The 27,164-nt window shown below is 45.8% G+C and overlaps 1 protein-coding gene across 1 annotated transcript in view; it reads right to left on the minus strand.

The window, feature by feature from the left end:
- Window positions 1-27,164, minus strand: part of LOC144754518 (taste receptor type 1 member 3-like) — a 210,800-nt gene that overhangs the window by 124,738 nt on the left and 58,898 nt on the right. The window contains exons 2-3 of the mRNA XM_078642415.1: window positions 25,728-26,028; window positions 22,449-23,231 (exon numbers count right to left, since the gene is read on the minus strand). Coding sequence (XP_078498541.1) covers window positions 22,449-23,231; window positions 25,728-26,028 — 1,084 coding nt within the window. The remainder of the gene's footprint in view (window positions 1-22,448; window positions 23,232-25,727; window positions 26,029-27,164) is intronic.

The raw sequence follows: 27,164 nt of genomic DNA on the forward strand, positions 1-27,164 counted from the left end.
ATCGACTTTATTTGGAACGAGGGTGTCAAGTAGATGCAAACGCCGAATTCCATCCCGGCACAGTTACCTCGTTTGGAGAAGAAGTATAAGGCGCCCCATGGTTCTCCAGCTTGCCTGGTTGCACAGCCTAAACCAGATTTCGTGGTCACACAGGACGCCCAGCGCCGTTCCAGACACCCCTCTTCTCCAATTACTTCTCCTCCTGATCGCGAAGGTCGTCGCCTTGATGCCATTGGGCAAACATTTTCTATTATGGCTTCCACTACTGTGAGGGCTGCAAATTCTCTGGCAATACTAGGACGCAACGACCACCAGATGTGGTCTGACATGTCTGCCTTTGTTGCTCTCATTCCTGAGTCCTCCAGAGCAGAGGCTCTAAAAATTCTTCAGGAGGGGGAGAGAGCGTCAGAAGAGATCATAGACTGCTCGGTGGATATCGCCTGCACTGGCTTCCGTCAGCTCGCAGGGGCAGCTGTTCTGCGGCATCAGGGATGGCTTCGCTCTACCTCTTTTCGCCAGGAGGTTCAGGGAAAAATCCTGGACATGCCGTATGACGGCGAATCGCTCTTCGGTCAGCACGTCGATGAAGCATTGCAGACGATAAAGAAGGATACAGAAACAGCTCGTTCCATAGGCACTTTGCAGTTCTGCAAACAGCCTTTTCGTGGTGCATGCGGACGCGGCACCACCCCTTCTTTTCGCGGCGGATCCAATCAGTACCGCTCCTATGGTCAAGGAAATCAGCGATATTCCTCACAGTCGCAGCAGTCCTCTCACCAGCAGTCTTCCAGATCGTACAGAGGAAAGTCTTCCTATAGAAGCTCTGCTTCCAAAAGGCAATGACTTGCCTTCCCCGCTCAAAGTTGGAGGTCGAATCTCCCTGTTCTTGTCTCAATGGTCCTCAATCACCTCGGACCATTGGGTGCTGGACATTGTATCAAAGGGCCATGCCCTGGAGTTTGTCAAGATTCCTCCTCACACTCCTCCGACTGGTCCGCCTCCAGCGCATCTCAAAGAACTTTTCCAACAGATTTGCATCATGATTCAAAAAGGTGCCATCGAAGTGGTTCCCAAGTCTCAGAAAGGGATGGGATTCTATTCCAAATTTTTCCTCATCCTCAAAAAGACAGGCGACTGGCGTCCAATCCTCGATTTACGGGCACTGAACAAATATCTAAAGTACCAATCCTTCCGCATGCTCACGCTCGTGGAGATCCTACGTCTTCTCTCCAAGGACGACTTCATTACTACCATCGACCTCCAGGACGCTTATTTCCACGTGCCAATTCTTCCACTGCACCAGAAGTACTTGCGCTTCCGGGTAGGGCGGCCTTTCGGCCTGCGCTCTGCCCCTCGCATCTTCATGAAGGTCTTGGCTCCAGTGGTGGCTTACCTGCGTCTACAAGGAGTTCAAATTTTTCCATACCTAGACGATTGTTTAATCAAGTCGCAATCTCGCAACCAGCTGTCCCAGGAAACTCAACTCTGCCAGACCTTATTTCGCTCCCTCGGTCTTTCCATCAACACCGAGAAGTCTCAGGTCGACCCAGCTCCTTGCAGAACGTTTCTAGGCGTCACTCTGGATACGTCCCTAGCCAAGGCATTCGTGTCTCACGAGAGTCAGCTATGGATTCTACACTTGGTGGCTCTTATCTGTTCAAAAGAGTCCGTTTCAGTTCGTCTATTGAAGTCATTTCTGGGGATGGCGTCCTCCTGCATATCTCTGATCCCGAATTGCAGGCTCAAGAGAGAAGGAAGAATTGGACAGGCAGTGGCGTCAGGTCACCAGCTCTTTCAACGATCTGGTCCTAGTGACCGCCCAGATGAGGTCGGCTCTCCAGTGGTGGGCGCAACTACCCAACGTTGCTGCCGGGACTTCTTTCCTCACCACCGCTCCGGAACTCATTCTGACGACGGACGCCTCCTTGGAAGGATGGGGCGCACACCTTCAAGGGCTGTCCATAAAGGGCAAGTGGACTCTGTCTCAACGCTCCTGGCACATCAACAGGCTGGAGTTAATGGCCATCTTCCTGGCGCTCAAATCATTCCATCTTCTGATTCAGGGAGAATCGGTGCTCATCCAAACCGACAATACCACCAGTATGCACTATATGAACAAGCAGGGCGGCACCAAATCTCCTCTCCTGTCTCGGCTGGCACAGAGTATTTGGGATTGGGCGCTTCGGCACCACATTACCCTGACAGCAGTTCACCTACCAGGCATCTCTAACATCCTGGCGGATTCCCTCAGCAGGTCCGCATCCTCGACTCACGAGGGGGAGCTGCATCAGCTGACTCTGGACTTCATCTTTCGGCGCTGGGGTCATCCGCACATGGATCTCTTTGCAAGCCCTGTGAACCGGAAATGCCCCTCCTTTGCAAGCTGGCTTCCCCATCCAGAATTGTCCGGGAATGCTCTTTTGATGGACTGGTGCGATCTATTCGCCTACGCTTTTCCACCGATTCCACTAGTTCCTCGAGTGTTATGGAAGATGCGGAGACAGCCGTGCCACATTTTCCTGATCGCTCCCAGATGGCCTCGCCAAGCGTGGTTCTCGGAACTGCTGCTTCTCTCACAGTGCGAACCCATTCTCCTTCATCCTCGAGCGGATCTCCTCACGATGGACGAGGGTCAGATCTGTCATCCGGACCCCTCCTCTCTCAAATTAGCGGCCTGGAACCTGAGCAAATTGAATTTGCCCATTTGAACATTTCACCAGCATGCAGGGACATTCTTACCAATGCCAAGGCTCCGTCCACAATAAAAACCTACAAGCTAAAGTGGAAAAGATTCTGTCACTGGTGCGCAGCTGCCAACATCCATCCCGTTCATTCCACTCCGGCTCAGTTACTGCCGTTCTTTCTACAACTGGCACAATCAGGACTTTCCCACTCCACTTTGAAGGTTTTCTTGGCGGCAATCTCTCGCTTCCGGCAGCATGGCTCCTCCTCTCTCTGTTCTTCCAGAATCATTGGTCAATTTTTCAGGGGACTGTTCAGGAAGTTCCCGCTCATTTGGTGTCCTCCCCCTACCTGGTATCTCAATATTGTTTGGCGCAATTGATGAAGGCGCCATTCGAGCCTATCCACAAAGCGGATTTAAAGTTTTTGACTTGGAAGGTGGCTCTTTTCCTTGCTTTAACATCTTCAAGTCGCGTCAGCGATATTCACGCCTTTACCATTAAACCTCCTTTCATCCAATTCAAATCTGACTGTGTTGTGCTTCGCACCAACCCGGCTTTCATGCCTAAGGTGCCCACTGACTTTCACCTCAATACACCTGTTTTCTTAAAGACTTTCTTTCCCAATCCTCAATCTCCAGCGGAGCAACGTTTGCATTCACTGGACGTTAAACGATGCCTGAAATTTTACATCGACAGGACGGCACCCTTTCGCAAATCTGATCAGTTGTTAGTTGCTTACGGACGCATACGCAAGGGGCATTCTGTTACCAAGCCAACTATTGCTCGTTGGATTTCTTCAGCAATTTCCTTCTGTCATCACAAAGCTGGCAAGCCTCTTCAATCATCAGTGAGAGCTCATTCCACCAGAGCGATGTCATCCTCTACTGCCTTGTTTGCTGGTGTGCCGATTCACCAAATATGCCGATCAGCTACGTGGTCCATCAGGCACACTTTCACAAGACATTACTGCCTTGAAACGATACGGCAGTGGGCCAAGCGGTGCTTCGCAATCTTTTTACTAAGGTGAGCCTCTGCTTTCTTCCCTCCACCTATATGGTTTATGTGATGATATTGTTGTTATTATTATTATTAATATTATTTTTATCATCGCTATCTGGCTATGTTATGCTATCTTTGCATTTTCATACCTATGCATTGCTAGTTTTGCTCTTACAGCCAGATGTTACTGCTCACTTTTCTATTCAAGCATGTGAATCTATGAAAGACACCCTAATCCTGGAGAAGAACAATTGTTACTTACCTGTAAACAGGTGGTTCTCCAGTATTGGTGTCTTTCATAGATTCACATGCGACCCACCCGCCTCCCCTCAGAGGCTCGCTTCTCCTCCTAGACTCTTTTGTCACTCCTGTGCTACGAAAATCTGAGGGCCTGAGCCTCTGAGGAGAAGGTTCTGGAGGGGTGCTTGCGCCTGATTGGCTGCAGTTTGGACTAACATAATGACATGGATATGTTATACAGGTTTTTTTTTCTCTCCATGTATTCCTACGTGGTTATGCTAACCAGGTACTTATAAGTATTTCTGGTGTTGCAATTTATGTGATATGTTTTTATATACATACTTTATTGGGATTCTTTTATTGCTATTTTATTTACCGTGGGACTCCCACTTCGACGACGGGGAATATTCAAGCATGTGAATCTATGAAAAACACCAATACTGGAGAACCACATGTTTACAGGTAAGTAACAATTGTTCTTTTGTGCCTCAGACGTTCAGTGGAATTACAAAGGGGATCGCGGACACTTGTGTGCATTATTTACAATAAGGTGAACCATTGCTGGTGCACCCAGCGTACCTGTTTAAAGGTAGCGCAAACAGGGACAGTGCATCGATTCCATAATACGGTGCCAAGTGCACAGAGCAGGATGGGTTTTGGCTCTATCTCGGGCAAAGTCTGCAGCATTCTTAAATCCGTATACTGAACAGAAGAAAAGTTTTCCAAGCACGTCAAAAACGTGGGCATCGCTAAAACATTCACCCACCCTTAATCTAATGAACATCCCCACTCTTTACTTTATTGCTTGTTTTTTTACTCTCTGACACCACCTTTGCTTTTTAGACCCATGTTCTTGATGAACATGTAACAATCAGGCATCCACCCTACCTTGTAAGGTCCCATTCCCTTTTTCTCTTAACCATAATAATTGGTTTGAAATAGTTCGTTTTAGGCAATGCAATGTAATTTTATGTATGCTTTTTGTGCACCAAGGAGCTTGTGGCTGATCTGTGCTTTTAGATCATGACGTAAACAAACATTGTGTGGCTCTGGGCAGGTCATTTCATCTGCCTGTGCCTGGAAATGTAAAATCTATAAGGAAAAAAAAAAAAGAATGCAATTTGTATGGAATGCAGTCATTGTAGTGTTCTGTTTATAACCACTTGTGTTTACCACTGATCTGTGTAAACACTCCACACCTATGATATCATGCACTGCCTTGTAATTACTTACAGCATTTCTAGTAGAAATGTTTCTTTTCCAGCAATAAGGATATGTGGCTTTTGCAAACCCTCAAGGTTACTACTTTTATATCAGGTTGACTACATCAAACTAATCTGTCATTTTTTATTTGCTGAACAATGGTGAACTAGACAGTCATTTTTTTAAACTCAGTTTATTTAGCTTTGCAACACATATCAACTAGAAACATCAGCAACCCCAATCAGACAGTGGTGTCCGGCACAGGTAAGAGCGGTGTGCGGGGTGTGTGGGGCAGGGCGGGTTGAGGTTCAGGTATGTCAAAATACCACAAGAGAAGTAAAATTAAATGAAACAATATCTTGTGCTTGCCACATCGCTTGACTTAGCGGACCCTCACCCCACCCCGCCCCACCCTGCCTCATCACTCTTACATTTGCCAGCCACTACTGCAATCAGACAGAGTATTTGGTAAGCTAGCACTTCAGGATCTACAGAGTTCAAAATATACATATTCACCTTATTTCCAACAGTTCCATTACAGTATCTTAGCTTTGGAGGTGTCCCCCTTTCCCCTTTTGTCTATGGATGCAGCCGACCCATTTTACTTACCTGGTCCCAGCATCATGACCCCCACCCCTTAACTCCCCAGAATTCAATGGACTCCATATTTTTGCAAACTTGGCAAGGCACCCTCTTTCTTGCTATATTTCTCCTCTGCCCACATGTAGCAATCCATCGTGGTCTCCCACTTATGTAGGGTCGCAGAATTTTTCATCCAAGATGGTCATCTTTGACTGACTAAGTCACAGGTATTGTGACACAGTCTTTCGATTATAACAATATTCACCTGGAAACACTGCAACTAAAGAGTGACTGTTTCTCAGGAAATGTGCAACCTGAGGGTAATGCTGGTGCCTTGATATTGAGTTTGAGCCATACCCGACAGAGGAGAATCCGTCACCCTCATCCTCCTTGATCTCTCTGCAGCTTTTTACACCATCTCCCACCACACACTCATCGATCAACGACACCAGATTTGATTCACAGATGATGCGCTCATATGGATGGCATCCTTCCTTGTGGGACGCACCCAAATTGTCCATCTACCTCCCTTCATCTCGCAAACCAAGCACACCGTCATGCAGCCCTCATCACCAGCTTGCTTGACTACAGCAACATACTCTATGCCGGCACCACCACCAAACTCATACACAGACTCCAGACAATCCCAGGACGCAGCAGTCAGACTGATCTTCACCTGCCGAAGAGGATACAATTCACTTATCACCTGAAAGACCTCCACTGGCTCTCCGTCCAGAAGAGATGCCAGTTCAAGCTCCTGACCCACGCCTAAAAGCCCTCCACAACCCAGGACCAAACTACACAAACTACCATCCGATCTTCCACTTTGGTACAGCTGTTCTTTAAAAAAGATTTATATATTCTTAGGTGGGTGAGAGGAAGTTTATGGGATGTGAAAATCAGGGCTTCCCAGCAAAGGATCATTACATGTATAGTATGCATGTAATCTCATCTATTGATAATATCCTAAACACTTGGTCTGGATTTGGTCCTTTGGATCTAAACTGGACACTTCTGTCTTTGATGTTTGTAGGGGATGTATGTTGTCTATAGCATTTGTAGTGACTAATATTTTGGGTAGATAATGATTGGGTCTGATTATGACCATTGCCCACCACCATCTCAGCATATTGTAGACACTTAGACAGCACTGACTATTGCCTTTGACATGCTTTGCAATTCACATCATCACATAATATAGGGATGTGTAGGCCTGAAGTTCTTAGTAGCAGGGTTCTGTCTATTGGCTTTGGCATGATCTTATGCCTTCTTTCTATAATCGTTGCTCTTTTTCGGCCTAGAGGCCTATGCTTGAGAAATGATATGTTCTTTTCTGACATGATCTCTCTGGGCAGCTTGTAGGTGAAGGGCTGTGTTTTGCCGTTCCAGACACCCCTCTTCTCCAATTACTTCTCCTCCTGATCGCGAAGGTCGTCGCCTTGATGCCATTGGGCAAACATGTTCTATTATGGCTTCCACTACTGTGAGGGCTGCAAATTCTCTGGCAATACTAGGACGCAAAGACCACCAGATGTGGTCTGACATGTCTGCCTTTGTTGCTCTCATTCCTGAGTCCTCCAGAGCAGAGGCTCTAAAAATTCTTCAGGAGGGGGAGAGAGCATCAGAAGAGATCATAGACTGCTCGGTGGATATCGCCTGCACTGGCTTCCGTCAGCTCGCAGGGGCAGCTGTTCTGCGGCATCAGGGATGGCTTCGCTCTACCTCTTTTCGCCAGGAGGTTCAGGGAAAAATCCTGGACATGCCGTATGACGGCGAATCGCTCTTCGGTCAGCACGTCGATGAAGCATTGCAGACGATAAAGAAGGATACAGAAACAGCTCGTTCCATAGGCACTTTGCAGTTCTGCAAACAGCCTTTTCGTGGTGCATGCGGACGCGGCACCACCCCTTCTTTTCGCGGCGGATCCAATCAGTACCGCTCCTATGGTCAAGGAAATCAGCGATATTCCTCACAGTCGCAGCAGTCCTCTCTCCAGCAGTCTTCCAGATCGTACAGAGGAAAGTCTTCCTATAGAAGCTCTGCTTCCAAAAGGCAATGACTTGCCTTCCCCGCTCAAAGTTGGAGGTCGAATCTCCCTGTTCTTGTCTCAATGGTCCTCAATCACCTCGGACCATTGGGTGCTGGACATTGTATCAAAGGGCCATGCCCTGGAGTTTGTCAAGATTCCTCCTCACACTCCTCCAACTGGTCCGCCTCCAGCGCATCTCAAAGAACTTTTCCAACAGATTTGCATCATGATTCAAAAAGGTGCCATCGAAGTGGTTCCCAAGTCTCAGAAAGGGATGGGATTCTATTCCAAATTTTTCCTCATCCTCAAAAAGACAGGCGACTGGCGTCCAATCCTCGATTTACGGGCACTGAACAAATATCTAAAGTACCAATCCTTCCGCATGCTCACGCTCGTGGAGATCCTACGTCTTCTCTCCAAGGACGACTTCATTACTACCATCGACCTCCAGGACGCTTATTTCCACGTGCCAATTCTTCCACTGCACCAGAAGTACTTGCGCTTCCGGGTAGGGCGGCCTTTCGGCCTGCGCTCTGCCCCTCGCATCTTCATGAAGGTCTTGGCTCCAGTGGTGGCTTACCTGCGTCTACAAGGAGTTCAAATTTTTCCATACCTAGACGATTGTTTAATCAAGTCGCAATCTCGCAACCAGCTGTCCCAGGACACTCAACTCTGCCAGACCTTATTTCGCTCCCTCGGTCTTTCCATCAACACCGAGAAGTCTCAGGTCGACCCAGCTCCTTGCAGAACGTTTCTAGGCGTCACTCTGGATACATCCCTAGCCAAGGCATTCGTGTCTCACGAGAGTCAGCTATGGATTCTACACTTGGTGGCTCTTATCTGTTCAAAAGAGTCTGTTTCAGTTCGTCTATTGAAGTCATTTCTGGGGATGGCGTCCTCCTGCATATCTCTGATCCCGAATTGCAGGCTCAAGAGAGAAGGAAGAATTGGACAGACAGTGGCGTCAGGTCACCAGCTCTTTCAACGATCTGGTCCTAGTGACCGCCCAGATGAGGTCGGCTCTCCAGTGGTGGGCGCAACCACCCAACGTTGCTGCCGGGACTTCTTTCCTCACCACCGCTCCGGAACTCATTCTGACGACGGACGCCTCCTTGGAAGGATGGGGCGCACACCTTCAAGGGCTGTCCATAAAGGGCAAGTGGACTCTGTCTCAACGCTCCTGGCACATCAACAGGCTGGAGTTAATGGCCATCTTCCTGGCGCTCAAATCATTCCATCTTCTGATTCAGGGAGAATCGGTGCTCATCCAAACCGACAATACCACCAGTATGCACTATATGAACAAGCAGGGCGGCACCAAATCTCCTCTCCTGTCTCGGCTGGCACAGAGTATTTGGGATTGGGCGCTTCGGCACCACATTACCCTGACAGCAGTTCACCTACCAGGCATCTCTAACATCCTGGCGGATTCCCTCAGCAGGTCCGCATCCTCGACTCACGAGGGGGAGCTGCATCAGCTGACTCTGGACTTCATCTTTCGGCGCTGGGGTCATCCGCACATGGATCTCTTTGCAAGCCCTGTGAACCGGAAATGCCCCTCCTTTGCAAGCTGGCTTCCCCATCCAGAATTGTCCGGGAATGCTCTTTTGATGGACTGGTGCGATCTATTCGCCTACGCTTTTCCACCGATTCCACTAGTTCCTCGAGTGTTATGGAAGATGCGGAGACAGCCGTGCCACATTTTCCTGATCGCTCCCAGATGGCCTCGCCAAGCGTGGTTCTCGGAACTGCTGCTTCTCTCACAGTGCGAACCCATTCTCCTTCATCCTCGAGCGGATCTCCTCACGATGGACGAGGGTCAGATCTGTCATCCGGACCCCTCCTCTCTCAAATTAGCGGCCTGGAACCTGAGCAAATTGAATTTGCCCATTTGAACATTTCACCAGCATGCAGGGACATTCTTACCAATGCCAAGGCTCCGTCCACAATAAAAACCTACAAGCTAAAGTGGAAAAGATTCTGTCACTGGTGCGCAGCTGCCAACATCCATCCCGTTCATTCCACTCCGGCTCAGTTACTGCCGTTCTTTCTACAACTGGCACAATCAGGACTTTCCCACTCCACTTTGAAGGTTTTCTTGGCGGCAATCTCTCGCTTCCGGCAGCATGGCTCCTCCTCTCTCTGTTCTTCCAGAATCATTGGTCAATTTTTCAGGGGACTGTTCAGGAAGTTCCCGCTCATTTGGTGTCCTCCCCCTACCTGGTATCTCAATATTGTTTGGCGCAATTGATGAAGGCGCCATTCGAGCCTATCCACAAAGCGGATTTAAAGTTTTTGACTTGGAAGGTGGCTCTTTTCCTTGCTTTAACATCTTCAAGTCGCGTCAGCGATATTCACGCCTTTACCATTAAACCTCCTTTCATCCAATTCAAATCTGACTGTGTTGTGCTTCGCACCAACCCGGCTTTCATGCCTAAGGTGCCCACTGACTTTCACCTCAATAAACCTGTTTTCTTAAAGACTTTCTTTCCCAATCCTCAATCTCCAGCGGAGCAACGTTTGCATTCACTGGACGTTAAACGATGCCTGAAATTTTACATCGACAGGACGGCACCCTTTCGCAAATCTGATCAGTTGTTAGTTGCTTACGGACGCATACGCAAGGGGCATTCTGTTACCAAGCCAACTATTGCTCGTTGGATTTCTTCAGCAATTTCCTTCTGTCATCACAAAGCTGGCAAGCCTCTTCAATCATCAGTGAGAGCTCATTCCACCAGAGCGATGTCATCCTCTACTGCCTTGTTTGCTGGTGTGCCGATTCACCAAATATGCCGATCAGCTACGTGGTCCATCAGGCACACTTTCACAAGACATTACTGCCTTGAAACGATACGGCAGTGGGCCAAGCGGTGCTTCGCAATCTTTTTACTAAGGTGAGCCTCTGCTTTCTTCCCTCCACCTATATGGTTTATGTGATGATATTGTTGTTATTATTATTATTAATATTATTTTTATCATCGCTATCTGGCTATGTTATGCTATCTTTGCATTTTCATACCTATGCATTGCTAGTTTTGCTCTTACAGCCAGATGTTACTGCTCACTTTTCTATTCAAGCATGTGAATCTATGAAAGACACCCTAATCCTGGAGAAGAACAATTGTTACTTACCTGTAAACAGGTGGTTCTCCAGTATTGGTGTCTTTCATAGATTCACATGCGACCCACCCGCCTCCCCTCAGAGGCTCGTTTCTCCTCCTAGACTCTTTTGTCACTCCTGTGCTACGAAAATCTGAGGGCCTGAGCCTCTGAGGAGAAGGTTCTGGAGGGGTGCTTGCGCCTGATTGGCTGCAGTTTGGACTAACATAATGACATGGATATGTTATACAGGTTTTTTTTTCTCTCCATGTATTCCTACGTGGTTATGCTAACCAGGTACTTATAAGTATTTCTGGTGTTGCAATTTATGTGATATGTTTTTATATACATACTTTATTGGGATTCTTTTATTGCTATTTTATTTACCGTGGGACTCCCACTTCGACGACGGGGAATATTCAAGCATGTGAATCTATGAAAAACACCAATACTGGAGAACCACATGTTTACAGGTAAGTAACAATTGTTCTTTTGTGCCTCAGACGTTCAGTGGAATTACAAAGGGGATCGCGGACACTTGTGTGCATTATTTACAATAAGGTGAACCATTGCTGGTGCACCCAGCGTACCTGTTTAAAGGTAGCGCAAACAGGGACAGTGCATCGATTCCATAATACGGTGCCAAGTGCACAGAGCAGGATGGGTTTTGGCTCTATCTCGGGCAAAGTCTGCAGCATTCTTAAATCCGTATACTGAACAGAAGAAAAGTTTTCCAAGCACGTCAAAAACGTGGGCATCGCTAAAACATTCACCCACCCTTAATCTAATGAACATCCCCACTCTTTACTTTATTGCTTGTTTTTTTACTCTCTGACACCACCTTTGCTTTTTAGACCCATGTTCTTGATGAACATGTAACAATCAGGCATCCACCCTACCTTGTAAGGTCCCATTCCCTTTTTCTCTTAACCATAATAATTGGTTTGAAATAGTTCGTTTTAGGCAATGCAATGTAATTTTATGTATGCTTTTTGTGCACCAAGGAGCTTGTGGCTGATCTGTGCTTTTAGATCATGACGTAAACAAACATTGTGTGGCTCTGGGCAGGTCATTTCATCTGCCTGTGCCTGGAAATGTAAAATCTATAAGGAAAAAAAAAAAAGAATGCAATTTGTATGGAATGCAGTCATTGTAGTGTTCTGTTTATAACCACTTGTGTTTACCACTGATCTGTGTAAACACTCCACACCTATGATATCATGCACTGCCTTGTAATTACTTACAGCATTTCTAGTAGAAATGTTTCTTTTCCAGCAATAAGGATATGTGGCTTTTGCAAACCCTCAAGGTTACTACTTTTATATCAGGTTGACTACATCAAACTGATCTGTCATTTTTTATTTGCTGAACAATGGTGAACTAGACAGTCATTTTTTTAAACTCAATTTATTTAGCTTTGCAACACATATCAACTAGAAACATCAGCAACCCCAATCAGACAGTGGTGTCCGGCACAGGTAAGAGCGGTGTGCGGGGTGTGTGGGGCAGGGCGGGTTGAGGTTCAGGTAAGTCAAAATACCACAAGAGAAGTAAAATTAAATGAAACAATATCTTGTGCTTGCCACATCGCTTGACTTAGCGGACCCTCACCCCACCCCGCCCCACCCTGCCTCATCACTCTTACATTTGCCAGCCACTACTGCAATCAGACAGAGTATTTGGTAAGCTAGCACTTCAGGATCTACAGAGTTCAAAATATACATATTCACCTTATTTCCAACAGTTCCATTACAGTATCTTAGCTTTGGAGGTGTCCCCCTTTCCCCTTTTGTCTATGGATGCAGCCGACCCATTTTACTTACCTGGTCCCAGCATCATGACCCCCACCCCTTAACTCCCCAGAATTCAATGAACTCCATATTTTTGCAAACTTGGCAAGGCACCCTCTTTCTTGCTATATTTCTCCTCTGCCCACATGTAGCAATCCATCGTGGTCTCCCACTTATGTAGGGTCGCAGAATTTTTCATCCAAGATGGTCATCTTTGACTGACTAAGTCACAGGTATTGTGACACAGTCTTTCGATTATAACAATATTCACCTGGAAACACTGCAACTAAAGAGTGACTGTTTCTCAGGAAATGTGCAACCTGAGGGTAATGCTGGTGCCTTGATATTGAGTTTGAGCCATACCCGACAGAGGAGAATCCGTCACCCTCATCCTCCTTGATCTCTCTGCAGCTTTTTACACCATCTCCCACCACACACTCATCGATCAACGACACCAGATTTGATTCACAGATGATGCGCTCATATGGATGGCATCCTTCCTTGTGGGACGCACCCAAATTGTCCATCTACCTCCCTTCATCTCGCAAACCAAGCACACCGTCATGCAGCCCTCATCACCAGCTTGCTTGACTACAGCAACATACTCTATGCCGGCACCACCACCAAACTCATACACAGACTCTAGACAATCCCAGGACGCAGCAGTCAGACTGATCTTCGCCTGCCGAAGAGGATACAATTCACTTATCACCTGAAAGACCTCCACTGGCTCTCCGTCCAGAAGAGATGCCAGTTCAAGCTCCTGACCCACGCCTAAAAGCCCTCCACAACCCAGGACCAAACTACACAAACTACCATCCGATCTTCCACTTTGGTACAGCTGTTCTTTAAAAAAGATTTATATATTCTTAGGTGGGTGAGAGGAAGTTTATGGGATGTGAAAATCAGGGCTTCCCAGCAAAGGATCATTACATGTATAGTATGCATGTAATCTCATCTATTGATAATATCCTAAACACTTGGTCTGGATTTGGTCCTTTGGATCTAAACTGGACACTTCTGTCTTTGATGTTTGTAGGGGATGTATGTTGTCTATAGCATTTGTAGTGACTAATATTTTGGGTAGATAATGATTGGGTCTGATTATGACCATTGCCCACCACCATCTCAGCATATTGTAGACACTTAGACAGCACTGACTATTGCCTTTGACATGCTTTGCAATTCACATCATCACATAATATAGGGATGTGTAGGCCTGAAGTTCTTAGTAGCAGGGTTCTGTCTATTGGCTTTGGCATGATCTTATGCCTTCTTTCTATAATCGTTGCTCTTTTTCGGCCTAGAGGCCTATGCTTGAGAAATGATATGTTCTTTTCTGACATGATCTCTCTGGGCAGCTTGTAGGTGAAGGGCTGTGTTTTGCCGTTCCAGACACCCCTCTTCTCCAATTACTTCTCCTCCTGATCGCGAAGGTCGTCGCCTTGATGCCATTGGGCAAACATGTTCTATTATGGCTTCCACTACTGTGAGGGCTGCAAATTCTCTGGCAATACTAGGACGCAAAGACCACCAGATGTGGTCTGACATGTCTGCCTTTGTTGCTCTCATTCCTGAGTCCTCCAGAGCAGAGGCTCTAAAAATTCTTCAGGAGGGGGAGAGAGCGTCAGAAGAGATCATAGACTGCTCGGTGGATATCGCCTGCACTGGCTTCCGTCAGCTCGCAGGGGCAGCTGTTCTGCGGCATCAGGGATGGCTTCGCTCTACCTCTTTTCGCCAGGAGGTTCAGGGAAAAATCCTGGACATGCCGTATGACGGCGAATCGCTCTTCGGTCAGCACGTCGATGAAGCATTGCAGACGATAAAGAAGGATACAGAAACAGCTCGTTCCATAGGCACTTTGCAGTTCTGCAAACAGCCTTTTCGTGGTGCATGCGGACGCGGCACCACCCCTTCTTTTCGCGGCGGATCCAATCAGTACCGCTCCTATGGTCAAGGAAATCAGCGATATTCCTCACAGTCGCAGCAGTCCTCTCACCAGCAGTCTTCCAGATCGTACAGAGGAAAGTCTTCCTATAGAAGCTCTGCTTCCAAAAGGCAATGACTTGCCTTCCCCGCTCAAAGTTGGAGGTCGAATCTCCCTGTTCTTGTCTCAATGGTCCTCAATCACCTCGGACCATTGGGTGCTGGACATTGTATCAAAGGGCCATGCCCTGGAGTTTGTCAAGATTCCTCCTCACACTCCTCCGACTGGTCCGCCTCCAGCGCATCTCAAAGAACTTTTCCAACAGATTTGCATCATGATTCAAAAAGGTGCCATCGAAGTGGTTCCCAAGTCTCAGAAAGGGATGGGATTCTATTCCAAATTTTTCCTCATCCTCAAAAAGACAGGCGACTGGCGTCCAATCCTCGATTTACGGGCACTGAACAAATATCTAAAGTACCAATCCTTCCGCATGCTCACGCTCGTGGAGATCCTACGTCTTCTCTCCAAGGACGACTTCATGACTACCATCGACCTCCAGGACGCTTATTTCCACGTGCCAATTCTTCCACTGCACCAGAAGTACTTGCGCTTCCGGGTAGGGCGGAGAGACTTTCAGTTCAGAGTGCTGCCTTTCGGCCTGCGCTCTGCCCCTCGCATCTTCATGAAGGTCTTGGCTCCAGTGGTGGCTTACCTGCGTCTACAAGGAGTTCACATTTTTCCATACCTAGACGATTGTCTAATCAAGTCGCAATCTCGCAACCAGCTGTCCCAGGACACTCAACTCTGCCAGACCTTATTTCGCTCCCTCGGTCTTTCCATCAACACCGAGAAGTCTCAGGTCGACCCAGCTCCTTGCACAACGTTTCTAGGCGTCACTCTGGATACGTCCCTAGCCAAGGCATTCGTGTCTCACGAGAGTCAACTATGGATTCTACACTTGGTGGCTCTTATCTGTTCAAAAGAGTCCGTTTCAGTTCGTCTATTGAAGTCATTTCTGGGGATGGTGTCCTCCTGCATCTCTCTGATCCCGAATTGCAGGCTCAAGAGAGAAGGAAGAATTGGACAGACAGTGGCGTCAGGTCACCAGCTCTTTCAACGATCTGGTCCTAGTGACCGCCCAGATGAGGTCGGCTCTCCAGTGGTGGGCGCAACCACCCAACGTTGCTGCCGGGACTTCTTTCCTCACCACCGCTCCGGAACTCATTCTGACGACGGACGCCTCCTTGGAAGGATGGGGCGCACACCTTCAAGGGCTGTCCATAAAGGGCAAGTGGACTCTGTCTCAACGCTCCTGGCACATCAACAGGCTGGAGTTAATGGCCACCTTCCTGGCGCTCAAATCATTCCATCTTCTGATTCAGGGAGAATCGGTGCTCATCCAAACCGACAATACCACCAGTATGCACTATATGAACAAGCAGGGCGGCACCAAATCTCCTCTCCTGTCTCGGCTGGCACAGAGTATTTGGGATTGGGCGCTTCGGCACCACATTACCCTGACAGCAGTTCACCTACCAGGCATCTCTAACATCCTGGCGGATTCCCTCAGCAGGTCCGCATCCTCGACTCACGAGGGGGAGCTGCATCAGCTGACTCTGGACTTCATCTTTCGGCGCTGGGGTCATCCGCACATGGATCTCTTTGCAAGCCCTGTGAACCGGAAATGCCCCTCCTTTGCAAGCTGGCTTCCCCATCCAGAATCGTCCGGGAATGCTCTTTTGATGGACTGGTGCGATCTATTCGCCTACGCTTTTCCACCGATTTCACTAGTTCCTCGAGTGTTATGGAAGATGCGGAGACAGCCGTGCCACATTTTCCTGATCGCTCCCAGATGGCCTCGCCAAGCGTGGTTCTCGGAACTGCTGCTTCTCTCACAGTGCGAACCCATTCTCCTTCATCCTCGAGCGGATCTCCTCACGATGGACGAGGGTCAGATCTGTCATCCGGACCCCTCCTCTCTCAAATTAGCGGCCTGGAACCTGAGCAAATTGAATTTGCCCATTTGAACATTTCACCAGCATGCAGGGACATTCTTACCAATGCCAAGGCTCCGTCCACAATAAAAACCTACAAGCTAAAGTGGAAAAGATTCTGTCACTGGTGCGCAGCTGCCAACATCCATCCCGTTCCTTCCACTCCGACTCAGTTACTGCCGTTCTTTCTACAACTGGCACAATCAGGACTTTCCCACTCCACTTTGAAGGTTTTCTTGGCGGCAATCTCTCGCTTCCGGCAGCATGGCTCCTCCTCTCTCTGTTCTTCCAGAATCATTGGTCAATTTTTCAGGGGACTGTTCAGGAAGTTCCCGCTCATTTGGTGTCCTCCCCCTACCTGGTATCTCAATATTGTTTGGCGCAATTGATGAAGGCGCCATTCGAGCCTATCCACAAAGCGGATTTAAAGTTTGACTTGGAATGTGGCTCTTTTCCTTGCTTTAACATCTTCAAGTCGCGTCAGCGATATTCACGCCTTTACCATTAAACCTCCTTTCATCCAATTCAAATCTGACTGTGTTGTGCTTCGCACCAACCCGGCTTTCATGCCTAAGGTGCCCACTGACTTTCACCTCAATAAACCTGTTTTCTTAAAGACTTTCTTTCCCAATCCTCAATCTCCAGCGGAGCAACGTTTGCATTCACTGGACGTTAAACGATGCCTGAAATTTTACATCGACAGGACGGCACCCTTTCGCAAATCTGATCAGTTGTTAGTTGCTTACGGACGCATACGCAAGGGGCATTCTGTTACCAAGCCAACTATTGCTCGTTGGATTTCTTCAGCAATTTCCTTCTGTCATCACAAAGCTGGCAAGCCTCTTCAATCATCAGTGAGAGCTCATTCCACCAGAGCGATGTCATCCTCTACTGCCTTGTTTGCTGGTGTGCCGATTCACCAAATATGCCGATCAGCTACGTGGTCCATCAGGCACACTTTCACAAGACATTACTGCCTTGAAACGATACGGCAGTGGGCCAAGCGGTGCTTCGCAATCTTTTTACTAAGGTGAGCCTCTGCTTTCTTCCCTCCACCTATATGGTTTTTGTGATGATATTGTTGTTATTATTATTATTAATATTATTTTTATCATCGCTATCTGGCTATGTTATGCTATCTTTGCATTTTCATACCTATGCATTGCTAGTTTTGCTCTTACAGCCAGATGTTACTGCTCACTTTTCTATTCAAGCATGTGAATCTATGAAAGACACCCTAATCCTGGAGAAGAACAATTGTTACTTACCTGTAAACAGGTGGTTCTCCAGTATTGGTGTCTTTCATAGATTCACATGCGACCCACCCGCCTCCCCTCAGAGGCTCGCTTCTCCTCCTAGACTCTTTTGTCACTCCTGTGCTACGAAAATCTGAGGGCCTGAGCCTCTGAGGAGAAGGTTCTGGAGGGGTGCTTGCGCCTGATTGGCTGCAGTTTGGACTAACATAATGACATGGATATGTTATACAGGTTTTTTCTTTTCTCCATGTATTCCTACGTGGTTATGCTAGCCAGGTACTTATAAGTATTTCTGGTGTTGCAATTTATGTGATATGTTTTTATATACATACTTTATTGGGATTCTTTTATTGCTATTTTATTTACCGTGGGACTCCCACTTCGACGACGGGGAATATTCAAGCATGTGAATCTATGAAAAACACCAATACTGGAGAACCACATGTTTACAGGTAAGTAACAATTGTTCTTTTGTGCCTCAGACGTTCAGTGGAATTACAAAGGGGATCGCGGACACTTGTGTGCATTATTTACAATAAGGTGAACCATTGCTGGTGCACCCAGCGCACCTGTTTAAAGGTAGCGCAAACAGGGACAGTGCATCGATTCCATAATACGGTGCCAAGTGCACAGAGCAGGGTGGGTTTTGGCTCTATCTCGGGCAAAGTCTGCAGCATTCTTAAATCCGTATACTGAACAGAAGAAAAGTTTTCCAAGTACGTCAAAAACGTGGGCATCGCTAAAACATTCACCCACCCTTAATCTAATGAACATCCCCACTCTTTACTTTATTGCTTGTTTTTTTACTCTCTGACACCACCTTTGCTTTTTAGACCCATGTTCTTGATGAACATGTAACAATCAGGCATCCACCCTACCTTGTAAGGTCCCATTCCCTTTTTCTCTTAACCATAATAATTGGTTTGAAATAGTTCGTTTTAGGCAATGCAATGTAATTTTATGTATGCTTTTTGTGCACCAAGGAGCTTGTGGCTGATCTGTGCTTTTAGATCATGACGTAAACAAACATTGAGTGGCTCTGGGCAGGTCATTTCATCTGCCTGTGCCTGGAAATGTAAAATCTATAAGGAAAAAAAAAAAGAATGCAATTTGTATGGAATGCAGTCATTGTAGTGTTCTGTTTATAACCACTTGTGTTTACCACTGATCTGTGTAAACACTCCACACCTATGATATCATGCACTGCCTTGTAATTACTTACAGCATTTCTAGTAGAAATGTTTCTTTTCCAGCAATAAGGATATGTGGCTTTTGCAAACCCTCAAGGTTACTACTTTTATATCAGGTTGACTACATCAAACTGATCTGTCATTTTTTATTTGCTGAACAATGGTGAACTAGACAGTCATTTTTTTAAACTCAGTTTATTTAGCTTTGCAACACATATCAACTAGAAACATCAGCAACCCCAATCAGACAGTGGTGTCCGGCACAGGTAAGGGCGGTGTGCGGGGTGTGTGGGGCAGGGCGGGTTGAGTTTCAGGTAAGTCAAAATACCACAAGAGAAGTAAAATTAAATGAAACAATATCTTGTGCTTGCCACATCGCTTGACTTAGCGGAGCCTCACCCCACCCCGCCCCACCCTGCCTCATCACTCTTACATTTGCCAGCCACTACTGCAATCAGACAGAGTATTTGGTAAGCTAGCACTTCAGGATCTACAGAGTTCAAAATATACATATTCACCTTATTTCCAACAGTTCCATTACAGTATCTTAGCTTTGGAGGTGTCCCCCTTTCCCCTTTTGTCTATGGATGCAGCCGACCCATTTTACTTACCTGGTCCCAGCATCATGACCCCCACCCCTTAACTCCCCAGAATTCCATGAACTCCATATTCTTGCAAACTTGGCAAGGCACCCTCTTTCTTGCTATATTTTCTCCTCTGCCCACATGTAGCAATCCATCGTGGTCTCCCACTTATGTAGGGTCGCAGAATTTTTCATCCAAGATGGTCATCTTTGACTGACTAAGTCACAGTTATTGTGACACAGTCTTTCGATTATAACAATATTCACCTGGAAACACTGCAACTAAAGAGTGACTGTTTCTCAGGAAATGTGCAACCTGAGGGTAATGCTGGTGCCTTGATATTGAGTTTGAGCCATACTCGACAGAGGAGAATCCGTCACCCTCATCCTCCTTGATCTCTCTGCAGCTTTTTACACCATCTCCCACCACACACTCATCGATCAACGACACCAGATTTGATTCACTGATGATGCGCTCATATGGATGGCATCCTTCCTTGTGGGACGCACCCAAATTGTCAATCTACCTCCCTTCATCTCGCAAACCAAGCACACCGTCATGCAGCCCTCATCACCAGCTTGCTTGACTACAGCAACATGCTCTATGCCGGCACCACCACCAAACTCATACACAGACTCCAGACAATCCCAGGACGCAGCAGTCAGACTGATCTTCACCTGCCCAAGAGGATACAATTCACCCATCACCTGAAAGACCTCCACTGGCTCTCCGTCCAGAAGAGATGCCAGTTCAAGCTCCTGACCCACGCCTAAAAGCCCTCCACAACCCAGGACCAAACTACACAAACTACCATCCGATCTTCCACTTTGGTACAGCTGTTCTTTAAAAAAGATTTATATATTCTTAGGTGGGTGAGAGGAAGTTTATGGGATGTGAAAATCAGGGCTTCCCAGCAAAGGTTGATTACATGTATAGTATGCATGTAATCTCATCTATTGATAATATCCTAAAAACTTGGTCTGGATTTGGTCCTTTGGATCTAAACTGGACACTTCTGTCTTTGATGTTTGTAGGGGATGTATGTTGTCTATAGCATTTGTAGTGACTGATATTTTGGGTAATTAATGATTGGGTCTGATTATGACCATTGCCCACCACCATCTCAGCATATTGTAGACACTTAGACAGCACTGACTATTGCCTTTGACATGCTTTGCAATTCACATCATCACATAATATAGGGATGTGTAGGCCTGAAGTTCTTAGTAGCAGGGTTCTGTCTATTGGCTTTGGCATGATCTTATGCCTTCTTTCTATAATCGTTGCTCTTTTTCGGGCCTAGAGGCCTATGCTTGAGAAATGATATGTTCTTTTCTGACATGATCTCTCTGGGCAGCTTGTAGGTGAAGGGCTGTATTTTGGTTTCAATGTGTTGTTCACTATCTAGGAACCAGACAGGACCGGTTCCTTATCGGAGGAATGTGCTTCACCTGTGCTGCAGACGCAACAACAGTTCGGTCTGCTGGGGGTGCGTCTTTAGCACAGGGGGTAGTGCAGGAATCTGGTGGTAGGCTGGACGCTTGCTAGAAGCTTCTCTGGAAAACCTGCATTCGACATTAGCAAGAGAGTTAGAGGGCAGGAAGTTAGTTACAAGTTGGAGGCAGATGGAAGAGCCATTTTGCTATTTGCCATTTGTCAGGAGCTATTCAGCCAGTTGCAAGTTGGAGGCAGATGGAAAGGCCATGAATAACATCAGATGGGAGAGTTGTTGATCTGGCTGTCTTGATGATCAAATGAAGCATCACGCTGCAGACGTGTAGTCTTGTTTGTGCAGCAGAGAGACCTGACCCACTCAGAAGAGGGACAGAGCGTTGGATTCCAATAAAGAATGCCCAATATGGTGAGGTGTTCTATGTGACTTATGCTATTTCTAACTATATCTTTCATTTTTCAGGTTCTATGTATGGGTATGTGTTAATGAATGATTGTGATATTTAGTTATTTCTTTTATTTGCCTTGTCATCCTTTTATCATGTAATAAAGCCCCCTTGAATTATACATTAGTGTCCTTATTTCTTGTGGAGGAAGACTGGACCCCTTTTTGACCAAGTGCTTACGGAGGGATGGGTTATTTCCCCTCCAATGGGTAATTGCTGATTCGGAAGGGAGATTGTCTCTGAAATAGGAGTATCCAAAATACAGGTAAACTTACCCCCAATATAGTGCAAGAGGTATGTACTGATTTTCACCGAAAGGTGTTGATGTCGTGATTGCTGATATAATTCCCCAGAAGGGTGCTGATTTTACGTTGCTTTGCTGATTCACCGAAAGGTGTTATTGTCGTGATTGCTGATATAATTCCCCAGAAGGGTGCTGATTTCACTTTGCTTTGCTGATTCACCGGAAGGTGTTGTTGTCGCGATTGCTGCCCCAGAAGGGTGCTGATTTTGCGTTGCCTTGTTGATTATGTTGCTATACATTTCCTCGGAGCTATGATGTATTATATCTTTATTATTTCTTTCTCCTATTACATCTTTAGTTATTAGTATTATTCTTTTCTTAGGTAAGTATTATGAAAGTGTGGTGTTTGCAGGCATTCTAAGAAGGGACTGTGATGAGTAATGACCCTATAGACCCTATATTTAGCTAAGACACCCGATTGTAAGAAAAATATCGGTCATTATAGCATTAAGTACCAAAAAGGTAAAAGGGATGTGGTTTCACCGTCAATAATGATAATCTTTACAAAAGCCACTGAACGATTTCTGTATACCTAGAACTAATGTGAACATACAGACACATAGTTAATTTGGGGGTATCCATTGACATGGGTGGTAGAGCATGTCTACAAAATAGAACCACAACCCGTACATACATTTCAATGTGCACAATGAAGGCCTAATAACATACTTGCCAGGGGAAGATGTTGGACTCCATCTCTCTGCATTCTTCTGTGCTGCAGTTGAGAATATCATGCAGGGCGCGAGCTGCACTGTGCACTGCTGTGTAGACACTGTATGCAGGCTGAGCCAAACGTTTCCAGGACACACCTGCAGCAGAAAAGTTGTGCATGGTGTCATCTTTATATTCATTGATAGATGAGTGCACTGAGGAGGTAGAACTCACAGAAGAGAGAGTATTATCTCTTTGTCCCATTTCAGAGAAAGCCTCAGCCAGGTATTCCTGGAATCCGGGCACAATGCCCCCTCTGTGTGAGAAGCCAATCACTGGTCCAATTTTCTCTATTCCAGAAAGGGACAGAACCATGTCAGAGAGCACCCATGCAGAACTGGCAATCCACACCTTGGTCATGTTCATCTGTATAACCTCCTGGAAGAGTGTCATAGACATAGTGGCTGAGACAAAAACGATTATCACCTTGACATTTTTCTGGTCAATTTGCCTTAGAATGTCTCTGATATTTGCAGCCGTCTCTGCAGCAGTGATGTAAGTTGGTACCAAGCCCTCATGTGCAATGCAGATCCCACTTTGCAAAGCAAGGTTGGACAATTGACTTTGTGCCGCCCTTCCGTACTCATCATCGCTGGCTAATGTGGCTACCCAGTTCCAATGGAAGTGAGCAACCAGCTCAATCATCCCTCGCACCTGGCCCTTGTCACTCGGCACTGTCCGTAGAAATGACTGGAAGATGCTTTTATCACTGAACTTGTCAGAAGTGATTGCATAGCTGATCTGAAAAACAAAATACGTCTTCATAAGTTTTCAAGAATATACTAGGACTAGACTGACTGCCACACCTCATGACTCTCCATCAAGGATCCCAAATGTGCACCTGATCTTTTTGGTAACATGCTTTATCTGTAACTGTGAATTGCTGGTCTCATAGTTCTTATACTGATAACATAAAAATAATCATTTAAAGGAAGAATGCACTATTAGGGCCTATCTGGAGATCTTAGCATAAAGTTTGTACCTGAGACACTGGTGGGCTGATTCCATGCCAGTCTCTTGTGCCTAGCAGTAACTATGTCCCTTGTGCTGCACTGAAGATGTCAAAAAATAAGGATCTATGGAAGGTAGGAAAGAGGGAAAGAAAGGAATACCATTCATCAAACACAAATGTGACAGGCAGCCAGGCTACTCCTGGGATAAATCCTGTCAACCCACTGCCGCACATGTGTGTGGCAAAGCAATTCTGGGCATGCTTGTCTCATCGAAATGTTGTCTGGGTGCGAGACACGTTTTTTAGTGTGATTGTAATGCATCCATCAAGATCACAGCCATTACCAACATCACCTTCTGTAATACTCCTTTCAAGGATTGAATGACTCTGAGGGTCAAGAATTTTTCAGGTTGGGGATAAAACATTGTCAGATACACCTATAGTTAGTTATGACTCTACTCCCAATAAAGCAAACTGAAAGGAAACTTATTTACGCACCCAACACAATACATGTGTTCCTTATACCCAACTTTCACTTGCTCACAACACTTTCATTGATATACACACCAGACACGAAAAAATAAAAGAACATATTGAAGTGATCACCCCTTGTAAATCTAAAAAACCTCCGACTCTCTATGTAACTGGAAATCATCATACTCAAAACGGCAGCTACCATCATGACACACATTAAAACCCAACATAATACATCACAATTAGCTCCTGTCATCCTACAAAGTCCAGAAATACCATGCTATTGGCCTTCCCAGTACCTCAACTGCACTTTCCACCAAGAAATGGTGCACACGAACCTCCATATGCCCAGTAACTGACATCCCTACTGACCCAGAGTATGCTTAAATAACTGGGGATTCAGTCAGCCATCAGCACTCATATACCAAATGATTTACCTGGTGCTCAAAAAACAAGATAGAGGAAATTAGCCAATATATAAACAGGAACAAAAAACCTGTAAAATGTCACCACACGCCAAATTGGACTGGAATAATGTGGAAATTTTTGGAACCTAGTGGGAAGTCACCACAAGACTATTGAAAGCCCTACAACGCCAGTCCAATGGCAAATTTTTACTATGCAAATTGCAAAAATGTAATATACGTATGAAATTGCCCTGAGCAGGACTTCGAGGGAAAGTACCAATGTCACTTCCGGAGGCATGTTTTTTTAGTCAAGGTTAGCTTGGTTAGAACCTCATCTAACATGAAAAGGATATGTGGGGGCAGCCTGAATTAATTCTTGGCTTAACGCTGCTAACGCTTGACCTCTGGATCTTGCAGAATTCAGCATGGGTTCGTAATTCAGAAGAGCGAGTGTGTCAATTGCCTATCTCACTTTCTGACTTGTTAGTGCTTGGGTGGGAGCTTTGTTGAAACTGCTCATGTTACTTCCAACAGAGTGGCTTCCAGATCAGGGTTAACTCAGCTGGTGGTTAAGCCATTGGGGCAAGGACAGTGGGTCTGTCTTACAACCTGTGTTGTCACTACCTGGGGTGCAGGACATTAATTTTTAAGGGATGATATCACCTGTTTGGGTGAGATGTCTTGGTCAATCTTCAAGTGGGTAAGGCTTAACCTACCATGTACCGAGCCACCCAATGCATTAAAGTGTGTCAAATGGCATCCCTACTCTCTGTTTGAAGAGGGAAGAGTAAAATAATACTTTAATCAGGAATAAAGAATAAAGGAGAAAGTTGTAAAAACACATTATGCCACGCTCACTAAGCATACCTCCAAAAATGTGGTACTCTAATAAATTAAAAATAAAATGACTTGTACCTCATGGGAGAAAATAGAGAATAACTGGGGTAGCAGAGGTATATATGTTTTCTTTTCTCTTATACAGTGTCCCCTCTTTGGGCTCTCATGGGCAGAGAAAGTAAGCCATGAAGTCTAACAATTGCCATATGGATTGTAGGAAAAATGTAAATTGCCCTCTTAAAAAAACATTTAATTAGTTACCAATTGTTTATTTTTGTTCTGGGTGGCAGCATACTTGTTATTTCTGGACATACACTAATAATGTTCCAGCTAAACACACATAAAACAATGTTCAACTACAAATATGATAACATTGGTTCTATTGGAAACCATTTGCAATTGGGCAACAGTAATTTCAACCCATATTTAGCTACAAGCCACGCTATCCTGAGTTTCTCCAGAATTCGAAATGAATCCTTCTAAACACACCCTCTTAATAAATGTTTTTTAAAAATATTACGTTACTTTGCTCTTACAAGCAAGAGCAGAATCCATCAAATCTCTAACCTGTGGAATGAGGAAGGTGCTGAGCAGTTTCACTGTTGGCATGGCGACCTCAGAGGAGCCCGGCCCAATTACTGCCCAGATCCGGGTATTGTACGCTGTGAGATTGCAGCGGGCTGAAATATCTTGGGTACCGCTCTTGGTGATGAACAGCATGGCGTTATGCATCATGACTCTGGGCTGCATGCAGGTGTCATAAATCTCATAACCCAAACGCCTTCCAGGGAGAAAAATCGATGAGTTGTTGATTTCCTCAATAGCAAACCTCATGGCCAGCGCCTGCACAAAACCTTCACGGTTCCAGCTGCAAAAAGAGCCATAAGCATTAAATAGGAACACATAATACGAAGGTAGGTACTTTCATCAGATATTTTGTCCCTCTATTTTGAGCCACTGCTCTGACATAGTCAGAAAAAAACCTAACTGATCATATCTATTTGAGGTCACCTTGAAGTGCTCAACCTGCTTATTTGTTCCTGGACGATCTGATGCTGCCTTTTGTGGAAGATTCTCCTTGAGTAAAGATAAGATCCAATTTTTCTATGATGCCCTTAAAAGGCACAAGAACAATTGAAATGTTGGCCACTATGAATAGTAGCCTCCTGGGTACAATAGATATATCAAAATACAGATACGTACAAATGCCACTCTTCTCTAGGGCAAACATGGACATTTGACCATTGCTGCTGGGGGTTGAGAATTTTTTAGACTTTATCACTATTTGTAAATAGAACACACATCCATACCTTGAGGTCTGCCTCTTGGCCTGTAACTGGCAACCAACAAGTATCCCATCCTCACTAACTGATATTCAACTGACAGGTGCCACCTCCAGAAGCTATTTCCGTACACCTTTTAAGGTGTCCCAATCAACTTTCCCTTTCAAGAACACTGAATTTTCCACATGAAGTTCTTCTATTGGTCTTTCTAAAACCTTTTAACTCTTCCTTCCTTATCCTAGGTCGCCTTCGTACAATCTGTAAAAAAGCAAGGTTCACTTCAGAAAAAGGTGGGGAAGGTGTTTCTTCACAGAAGTACAAGGCAAACCTAGTAGATGCCAGCACTGCATTGCAGATCCATAAAGAGTGAACGATAGTCCCTAACTGACTACAAAGCATCCATGAACAGGGCATAAACATTCTAACAGGACAATTCTTCCTGCCTGATCATGAAGCTGTACATCCTCACCATGTTGTTTTTGGTTCTTGAGATTCCCTGTCCTTCTCAGTTTTGGCTGAGTTTTGGGGACCCTCAAACTGTAGATTTATTGATTCACAAGGAGACTCTTGGTGTGATCTTGGATAGGGGAGATCCTGAATTGGTCTCCCCACCACGTAGCCTAGAGGAGCCATTCGCCATTGAAACATTTACCAAGGTCCTGACTTTTAGGAACAATTGGAGATTTTTTAGTGCAGACGCTGCACAATGAGGAGATGCTGA

The sequence above is a fragment of the Lissotriton helveticus genome, chromosome 5_1 (genome assembly GCF_964261635.1).
Source record: "Lissotriton helveticus chromosome 5_1, aLisHel1.1, whole genome shotgun sequence".
Classification (NCBI taxonomy): domain Eukaryota; kingdom Metazoa; phylum Chordata; class Amphibia; order Caudata; family Salamandridae; genus Lissotriton; species Lissotriton helveticus.